The 10,178-nt window shown below is 39.1% G+C and overlaps 1 protein-coding gene across 2 annotated transcripts; it reads left to right on the plus strand.

Annotated features, from left to right (window-relative positions):
• The first annotated feature begins 733 nt into the window (after positions 1–733).
• On the plus strand, positions 734–8,184 carry CNEP1R1 (CTD nuclear envelope phosphatase 1 regulatory subunit 1). 2 transcript variants are annotated; one of them, XM_077931530.1, is made up of 6 exons: positions 739–900; positions 2,506–2,577; positions 3,811–3,884; positions 4,646–4,755; positions 5,269–5,323; positions 6,369–8,184. In XM_077931530.1, exons 1-6 carry the CDS (start codon positions 876–878, stop codon positions 6,408–6,410), a joined length of 378 nt encoding a protein of 125 aa, XP_077787656.1. In that variant the 5' UTR covers positions 739–875; the 3' UTR covers positions 6,411–8,184. The 2 variants fall into 2 exon arrangements, with proteins under 2 accessions (XP_077787657.1, XP_077787656.1); XM_077931531.1 differs by lacking the exon at positions 5,269–5,323 and having other exon boundaries at positions 734–900; positions 4,646–4,709.
• Positions 8,185–10,178: the final 1,994 nt, after the last annotated feature.

The following is a 10,178-nucleotide window of genomic DNA, read 5'->3' on the forward strand; positions in this document are numbered from 1 at the left end:
GTTAGAAGTAACTCAGTGTTGGTTTAGCCTGAGTTAGAACTTACTTTAGCATTAGTTTCTTTTTTAAAAAATTAAATTAAGATAAATAACAATTAAGCTATCAAACAATTCAGCATGACACAGCAAACCTCACAAAGGTCAAATCAGAGATCCCTTATTTTATAGTGAAGGCATTTAGTGCTTTTAGTGAAGACTGGCAAGGACTGTCTTAAATTCTTAATTTTTAAATAGTGCCTGGGTTTTTCTTTAACACTGTGGGATAAACAACGGCAGCAAATAATGTGCAGCACCAAGAAATCCAAGCATTGTTCCGGCTGTCTCTTACAGTAGTAGACCTGGCTAATAAGCATAGTAGTGGTGCTGATAGTGGTAATAATACCTTATAGAAGTTTAATGTGATCTTTTAGAATTTGTTTGCACTATTTTGTGAACCACCCTGGAAGTGCAAATATATAACGTTCATCGGCCAATTAACTGTCAGTGAAACCTCTGCAAAGACACAGCAGGAGCATAAGGATCTTTTGCAACACCTTTTAACAAATTCTAGGGACCAGACGCTGGGTGGTCGACGGCACAAAGGCTACTGACCGTTACGCATGCGTATTCTTCTTTGCCCTTTCCCTTCACCTCCCTTCTTCAGCCTCTTGCCCATACGTAGCCTGTCCAATGAAGACGAGGTTTGTTGGACGGCGGGCGCTTGAGGGGGAAGCTGCCCAATAGAAAGAAGCGACGCTTTCGTTGATTTGAAGTAAGTTCGAGAGCTTACGGCGCTACATGGAAGGGAGGAGGAGGAGGAAGAAGAGGAAGGAAACCATAGACTTTGCGTCTGTGAATGGTGTTAGTCTGCGAGTTCTCCTTCTTCCCTGCCCCTCACAATGAACTCCCTGGAACAAGCGGAAGGTAATTCGGGGTTCCCCTGAGGCGGGGCGGGGGGCGTCATAAAGGCACCAGCCTCCCTCCAGGGAAAGGACATTTTGCCTGTCCTGTATCCTCCTCTTCTTCCTCTCAGTGTCCCCAAACGAGTTTCTGAGGCAGTGAGCCGCCGCGGAGGAGAAAGAAAGCGGCTGGACTTGCCAAACTTAGTCTTCCCGATTAAATTGTCCTCCCGCTGCAGGGCTGACAACTATCCAACTGGCCCATGTGGTTGTGCCTTGAAACAGCAGACTGGTCCTTGAGAGACGAGTCGTACCGTGACAGTCTTGTTGGCATTGGGTAAGGATTAACAGATGTTGTTGCTGTGGCATAAGCTTTTGTGAAGTGGATTCAGGTCTGCGGAAGCTTACACCATAATAACATTTTGTTAGTGCTGTACCCATCAAAGCCAGTTTACCTGTGAGAGCGCCTCACCCCCATATATGCCCACTTGACCAGTCTGTGGTACTGGCACCGTTGCAGGTGCCACATAATACCCGTTCTTTCATTTATAAGATCTTTTTAGTGTAGCAGCACCTACACTTTGGAACTCCCTGCCTATGGATATAAGGCAGGCACCTTTCCCTATCCAGGCATGTAGAATGCTGATGTATGTTTTAATCTGTTTTTAGTTTATTTGCTTATTTTATTTTGGAATATTTTGCATAGTTGTTTTTAACTGTTTCTACTGATAATTTTATTTATTGTTTTATTCTAAACTGATTTGATTTTTTAAAAAATAAATAAGGTATAAATTTTGTGAAATAAATAAAATAAATAATATCTGTTTGGCACCAATTCATGATCTTCCCTTTCCAACAAGCCTCTTGAATTGAGGGTTTTGTTGTTGTTTTTAAATCCCAATCTGTATCCGTAGTGGAATTTAAATTGTTTTTAAATATAATTCCAATGTTAAATGACTTCCGGAGGTTTCATGGAAAATGATACATAGATAACATAAATAAGTGCTACAAAACACTTTCCTTTTTAGACATCAGTATAAGACAGTATTTTTTTTCTTATCTCCATGCCTTCAAGTTGCTCCTCAGTTGTTTTCTGCAAATCGTGGTTGTTAAAAGGAACACAAGCAAATCTGTAGAGTTTTTTTGAAGCCACTAGTAACTGAACTTTTGCCAAAAAGAACAAAATTACTGAAGGCAGGGTTTAGGGGATATTTCACAGATGGTGCAATATGACCTTATTTTAGACCTATTATTGGTACAGTTTATTGTTTTTATAGAGGTAACTATGCTGAGTGTTTTGAAAGCCGCCTCTTAATGTCTGCAAAATGTGCATGATGGGGGTAGTCAAACCTTTTTTCAATTGTGTGCTGCATTCCCTTTGGGTAAACTGTGGAGAGCTGTATGCTGGTGGTCAAACCTAGTGAATGTGTTGTTGATTAACTAATCTGGAATAAAGTCTGCCCTACTTCATATTTTTCACTAGTGTAAAGTAAATTTAAAACAGTCTAACACCACAATCCAATACTTGTCTACTCAAAAGTAAGCCCCATTTTGTTCAATGATGCTTACTTCCAGTAAGTATAGTATTTCAGCATAAGTCTAATTAGATGGTTGCCTTTCTTTCTTTCAGATCTCAAGGCTTTTGAAAGAAGGCTTACTGAATATATAGCTTGTTTACAACCAGCTACTGGACGCTGGAGAAGTAAGTCAAGCTCTCTAAGAGCAGTACAAATTTGTCTATAAATGCTTCGATCAAATTGTATCTACATAGTGTAGTATTAACATTTCAGTAGCTTTTATGATATATTTGTGATGCAAAATTCTGCAAAAGAAAAGAAAATATATGATAAATAATACTGTCTTACTGCCAAAGAGAACTATAGTACAGTGGTGTCCTGAACTTCTGAAAGCAATTATTTTTGGAACTAAGATGAGGACAGCAACTTTTTTTTTTAAGCATACCAACAATCCTATAAAGTAGGTTAGGCTTAGAGATACTTCCTCAAGATCCTTGTGATTCCTTTACAGCTGAGCAGGGTTTTATCCTCATTTCCCACATGAAAGATCTCTATTTATCTGCCTATGCATCTACTATGTGTTCACTGTGCGTTTGAACACCTCTTAAGATATTGCCACCAAAATTTGCATGATGATTCCTGAGATGAAGGAGCAAACATCTATATTTGAATACAATTGGATTCTATTTTGAACCAAGATGGCAGACTGAACCTTTCAAAACTGAACTGATTTTTTTATTTATTGGAATTCCACGTACAAGCCTGCTAGTTAATGAATACAGTCATGCTAATTCTAGAAAAACAGAAGTCCTCTTCAGACATTACTTGCGTGAAGAGGGGCAAACTGTTTCAGGGTGTAACTTCTGTAGCGGAGAGTCTGCTCTTTGAATGGAGGCATGCTTCTGTCTGTGGAGCAGCACTCAGTGGCAGAAACTGTGCCCCAACACATTAGGGATGGGGCTAAATGCACAACACTGCAGCCCCCTTTACTGTGCTTCTATTTTTCATGTGAGGAATGCCTGAATAGTGCTATAGTTAATGGATGCCTATGGAAGAGAGGTTACTTCTGCTCTGAATACCCATGTGTTGGAGAAGTATTTATTGAACTTGGAAATTTGCAACACATTTAAATTACTAGCTAACCTAATAAAAGGCAGTTCTTCTGACTTTTTGTGCCTATTGGAAATTGCATAGAATTACCTATTGATGGCTGTTCCTGTGCAGATTTTTTTGAAGGATGAATGAGGTACAGGAAGTGCTGTTCAATGAACTGCAGGTTCCACTTATTTTAGTGGAACATAAATCACCCAATTTAGTATGACTGTCATGTTCTTTAAGAATAACTAAGACCTTTTTTAGAAGTTATCCCTTATATGTTGTGCAAATATATTGCTTCTAACATTTTCCTTTTCCATTAGTAATACTTATAGTCGTATCAGTCTGTACAGCAACTGGTGCCTGGAACTGGTTAATAGATCCTGAAACGCAGAAGGTGGGTAGTAGCATTCTCAAATGTCTTGCTACTGTGTTGCTTTCCTATTTAATCTACTTGAATTTGTGGCATAAATTCATGCATAATGCTATGCATATATTAACAGGTTTTATAGACTGCTGGAAAGTTCCGCATGGTATCCTATAGCCGAACCTAGACATCGTGTTTAGTGTCAGTGCAGTATTTCTATCCTTCAGGGTGGACTAGAACAATGTTTGTGTCACAACCAGGGATCTGGGATTACATCATGATTTTTGGCTTGTTAGGTTATAGCTTAACCTAGTAGCTAGAATGTTCTTAAGATCATATCTATGTGCCTATTATTTGGGACACTGCCAGCCTTCATAATTGCAAAGGTAGGAAATTGGGACCTTTATGTCAGTCAGAGCTTATGAAGAGCCCTGCTGGATCAGACCAAAGATCTGCCTTGTCCAGCATCCTGATTTCACAGTGGTGAATGAGAGGGAAATCAAATCTGTTACTTTATATATTAATTTCTAAATTAATAATTTATTCCCCCCTTATATTAGTGTTAAAATTAGTAATTTGTTTGCCCCTCATTCTCGACTGTACAATATGCTTCTTTTAAAATCAAAACAACTTCTGTAGGTTGAAGCAGACTTGTGGACAGATGCCTTAGAGGTTAGCAGTGGTGATTCTTTAGCTGAGTATTGTGCTCTCCAATGAAGATTTAAATGTTTTAATTGTATTAATTTCAAGCTAATCATGTATTTATAAAGCGTTGTTTGGTTTTCTCCTAGGTTTCTTTCTTCACATCTCTATGGAATCATCCATTCTTCACAGTTAGCTGTATTACTCTTATAGGTTTGTTTTTTGCTGGAATACATAAGAGAGTGGTGGCACCCTCAATGTATCCTTTATTCAGTACCTGGCATATGTTTAACCATTATCACACTGGCAATAATTTCAATTGAATAAACTTGTAGCTACTGTTCTATTCTCTCTGAGAACAGAGTCAAAGAACAGAGAGAGTTTGAACAGTTTTCTTGAAAGGGGAATATGGACCTAAGCTCCTGTACTCCCTCTTTGTGGTGACATGTGAATAAGGTCATCTTCTCTCAGGGTGGCGCTTTTCACAACATTATGTGTGACCCTACAGCCACTCTGCAAAACAACTCTATGGTAATTGTTCCCAGGATATAGCTGGAGTGCAAGGATAGCCACAGAACTTTGCTACCTATTACTTTACTGATTAAAAAAATACAGAGCATACAACTTGGGTGGGGAATCACCACCCAAGGGCTGAATGCAGCCCGAGACCTCCCCTCTGACCTTCAGTGCCCCTTCTCTCTAGTGCAATCACTTTGCTTTGCTTTGCCCTGACTCTAGAGACTGGTATGTTTCTTTGATGTTTTCTGTTCAGCATAGCAGCGCGATGTCGAACAGTCCTGGCAGAATACAACATGTCCTGTGATGATGTAAGTGGCTTTGGTTTCCCTGGCTGAATGTGTCTCCTACCCTACTAATCTTCCGATACACATTGTCTTACAGCCTCTATTGTCTTTAAGTTCCCAGTTTACTCTATGTGCTTCTAGTTTCTTCCTCCCATCAGTGGGCTCGAGGTGGTCTATTCTGCATGGGACTAAGACATTAAGGATCTTTTTGCCCTATATCCTTCTATAAGAAGTGGCATAAATATTCCTTATAATGTTGCTAGTAGACAAACCTGAGTGCCCTCCTTATCTGACATGAAATCCTTAAATTATTAAGAAATGAAAGATCAATCAGGGTGAATATTGTGCTATCTTTGGTCTGTAGCATGCAAAAAAAATTAATTCTATAAATTCTGTAGATTCATTGCACAGGGGACTGGGAACCTATGATTGTAGTTTGCATATAAAAAAGAAAAGAATTATTCTACTAATAACTGACCAATTAGATTCATAATCCTTACAAACAAATTCTGTTCTCAGTTTCCACTCTTTAAGCTAGATCAGCCTTTGTTAACTTGGCTCTCTCCAGATGGCCATGCTGACTGGGGCTGATGGGAGTTGTAGTTCATAACATCTGGACAGCAAGTTGGCGTAGGCTTAGCAAGACGATGGAGAAGTACAGTGGTACCTCGCAAGACGAATGCCTCGCAAGACAAAAAACTCGCTAGACGAAAGGGTTTTTTGTTTTTTGAGCTGCTTCGTAAGACGATTTTCCCTATGGGCTTGCTTCGCAAGACGGAAACGTCTTGCAAGTTTGTTTCCTTTTTCTTAACACCGTTAATACAGTTGCGACTTGACTTCGAGGAGCAACTCATAGAACGCGGTGTGGTAGCCTTTTTTGAGGTTTTTAAAGACTTTGGTGATTTTTGAAGCTTTTCCAAAATTTTCCCGACACCGTGCTTCGCAAGACGAAAAAAATCGCAAGACGGCAAAACTCGCGGAACAAATTAATTTCGTCTTGCGAGGCACCACTGTAATCCCAACATAGCAGGAGTGTCTGTAATGTGAAAGTGATTTATTTCTTCCCCAGACTGGAAAACTAATATTGAAACCCCGGCTTCACGTCCAGTAACCCACCATCTCCCTTCAACTTTACTCGCTGCTGTGGAAATGTAAGAAAAGAACTTTGTTTGAGAGAGTGAGGCCAAATAGGATTGTGGGGTGTTGAGTTGACAGCAAAAGCGTGAAAACATCTGGTTTATTTATTCATAATTTCCTTGCATTTTCTTGTCTGTTTTATGCTTTCAATTCCTTCTCTGGCAGCAGTAAGCTGTAGCCTTCCAAATGCTGGGGGACTGCGACTCCCATCAGCCCCAGCAAACACAGTCATGGGTAAGGGATAATGGGAGCTGTAGTCCAATAGCATCTGGAGGGACACAGGTTCTCCAACCCTGCCAGACAGTATTAAGTATGTCTCTGGGGTATCATCATCAGCAAGGTGGGAACCTCTATTTAGAAAAGGACTCAATGGGTTTTATGATGTGCAAATCACTGTAAATAGAAAACCAGTATTTGAAGAGATACTTAAACCTGCCATTCACACAGCGTTTTACCATTAGATTTGTTCATTAATCATGGCTATCTCCCTCCCCACCCAACGCTGCATTTTATATATAAAAATTATTCTGGCAGAACTCTTCTTGGTGCGTATTACTTTGAATTTTGTCACAAAAGCTCCTGTTCTTCAGTTCCTTGCATTAGCAGTAGCCTATTTTCAGCAAATTCTATGTTTAGGCTTTTAATATTTTAAAACCTCTGTGTGTTTGGGGCATACAGTAATGATGTATTGTATCTGAAATTTACACTGTGGTAGTTTTGCCACGAAACTAGTATTGCTCAACTTCAGATTACTTGATAAAAAGAAAGTGCCACAAATGTAACAAAGCTCAAGGTAGATTCAGACTTTCCTTTGGGCCCAGTCTGGCATAATGCTGCCTGATTCCTTAGGCATCATTAGGCAACCTGCAGACCGTGTGCTTTTCCCTCTCAGCTGAAACTTCTTTTCAGTTTCTGAGCTAGCGAAAGTTACTACTTCCTTGGTGCCAGTGTTTTTGCTAACCACATTTGGTGCCAAGCCAGTTTGCAAGTCTGCTTCGAATCACTGCTGCAAACTGTGGTTTGACATTAGCTAGGGTTGGCAGAAATGTTAGCATAATGCATTAATTCACTATGCAGTGGAGCATAAGCTGCATTATTGATATTGCAAGAGAGGGTTAGATGCCCGGAGGAGGAGGAGTATGCGAAGCTGTAGCACGCTATCTGATTATATGAGCAGGCAGCATGACACTTAATGCAGGACCATCTATTTCCCTCCCTTTGCCCAGTTGGATCATCCTAATCAGGCATGACAAATGCATAGTAGCCACTGAGTCAAATTCTCTATCCTTAAATGCCTGTGGAACTTGGTGGGTAGGGGATGACAATTGAAATATCTTTGTGAAGAAGCAAAATCAGCCATCTGAATCTACCTTTATTACAGAAAAGTGTTAAAACTTAAAAGTGGCTGTTACGCATAGTATGACTTTGAAATACTGACACAAAGCAATTTAATTTTAAATCCTTCCTGTGCCTTTTTACAAGACCTGTTTCAAGCTATTTTAAGAAGAGTATAAAACTTTAAGAGCACAAAGCAACTGGCAGTGTAGGAAATGCTGCATCACAAGGAAGATTTTGTACATACAGGAAACCAAAACTACACTTGTGTCAATGTTTAATTCTCCTTTGAATGCTGCAATTAAATCCTGTGCTCTCGAAGTCTTCTCTGCATTTCTTGCTCCACCTGTGTTTTTAAGTGCTGTAAATTTTTGTAGGAAATGTGTACAAAATAAACATTTTATTTATAATGATATGTTTGCTGGCTTTTGTATTTGAAATTGCAAGTATATAAATGTTAGGAGTGCTGAAATCTATTAATTTCACATTTAATGCATCTCATGTTACCAACTTTTGAAAATTCAGTTTTTTAAAAAACTGCTTCAGATATATAGGGTAGGTCAGCTTCTGCAATTCTGCATCTACAGGACAGGTGTGGAATTTCATACAGTACTGTAGTTGTATTCCTGCAAAATTTCAGACAAGATCCAGAACAGCCATGACAGTCTTTAGCAGTCTGGGGCAACTTAGAGATGGATCACTTAATTGGATGAGAACTTTATCTAAATATAGTCATATGAGTTTTGTCATTAATGGTATTCAGTAATACCTTGGGCTTATTAGAACAAGTATTTGGTTCTAAATGCTGACCCACTGACATAACAAGTAAGAGAACAAACCAGAAAGTCTCCCGTTAACCATAGTTTCCTGTGGCTTCTGAAACATGAAACACTGGCTAAGGGGTTCAGAACAAGCCACTGTGGTTTGAAGTTGGTTTAATGTCTTGTCTTGTTCTGAAGCCATTACTAAGCAGTTTCCCAGTTTGGTGTAATTGGTAAGCTATAAATGTTAAGGGAAAACTTTCTGGTTTGTTTGCCATGCATGCAACCCCTTCATACAAGAAAACAATCACCTAAATTGGCAGTTATTAGATGCTTTGATACTGAAGCAACTAAAGGAGGACTTGATGCTTAGTATTACAGTACTAAAAATCTTTTTAATATCTAAATTACAGATCATGTGAAGATGTAAGACCTTTGAACATTGCATAAATCTCAATTTTTGTTTTTCTAGATCATGATAGGTTCTGTTTTTATTTAGTTTTAAGTCTATACAGCAATGTTATGTATTTGGGTTCATGTTGCCACCAGCTTGATTCCAAAAAATCTGCAGTCTGGCTTTCCTAAGTTGCAGAAACTTTCAAGCTGCAGAAATCCAAACCACAGCTGCCCTCCACAAACCTCTCCCCCCCCCCCCATTGATTAGGGCAGTCAGTATGAGTCTAAGGGATCCCCCTGGTTTAATTACTCAGCTTGACCACAGTAGTTCAGATATTGGCAACTTCAATGTTTGATTACTGCAATGTACTCTATGTGGGGCTTCCCTTGTACTTGTACTTGATCTGGAAATGGTACTTAATGTAGAATGCTGCAAGACAATTGCTGATGGGTGAGACCCTATCAATCATTTAGTATATCAGCACCTACTCTTTGGAACTCCCTGCCTGTTGACATCAGACAGAAGCCTTCACTGTACTCTTTGGCACCTGCTTAAAACATTTTTGGTTATGCAAGTCTATCCAGAAATGTAGAATGCTAACATGCATTTAATCTTTTCATGCTTACTGTTGATTTTTGAATGTTTTTAAATAGCTGTTTTTAATAGTCTTTTGTTGATAATTTTACTGTTTTGATTTTATCTTTCACAAACCTCATAGAAGTTTTATTACAATCAAACACCACATCAATATTGTGAAATAATAAACTTCTGAAGTCTTGGTGGGGGGCAGAATGTAACATTTGATGTATTAATACCAAATTATTAGCTTTACAAAGTGTTTATTCTTGTTTGAATTTTACGCTGTTATGATATAATGATTTTCATCAGAATCAGGTCCATGCGACCCCAGGGGCTAGTCTGGACATGTCTAACTTTCCGTAAGCATGTAAATGAACACTCCCCCTCCCCTTCTGGATAACTGAAACCGCCAGTCTTCCCCAGCCTTTGCTGCAGTCTTAGATTTTGAACTGAGACAATTAATGGAAGAGGAAACTTCACAGCAGGTAATACGTGGGAAAGATTCTCATCAAGACAAATATACTGGAGAACTTGGGGTATCATTTCTCCCCCTTCTGCGCAACGAAGCAATTTCCTGACAATTCCATCGATTTTCCCAAGACTGACACTGGCAGATCACCTAATATGTGGTATGAGAGACCTTTCACTTTCTAATTATTTTCTGTGGGGA

Source organism: Podarcis muralis, chromosome 7 (assembly GCF_964188315.1).
Source record: "Podarcis muralis chromosome 7, rPodMur119.hap1.1, whole genome shotgun sequence".
Classification (NCBI taxonomy): Eukaryota; Metazoa; Chordata; class Lepidosauria; order Squamata; family Lacertidae; genus Podarcis; species Podarcis muralis.

What these genes read in the sequence shown, in the direction of transcription:
- CNEP1R1 (XM_077931530.1), top strand. Translation starts at nt 876, where the DNA reads ATGAACTCCCTGGAACAAGCGGAAG. An exon ending in TAGATCCTGAAACGCAGAAG is followed by an intron (nt 3,885 to 4,645) that starts GTGGGTAGTAGC and finishes GTTTTCTCCTAG; the next exon opens with GTTTCTTTCTTCACATCTCT. An exon ending in AGAGTGGTGGCACCCTCAAT is followed by an intron (nt 4,756 to 5,268) that starts GTATCCTTTATT and finishes TTTTCTGTTCAG; the next exon opens with CATAGCAGCGCGATGTCGAA.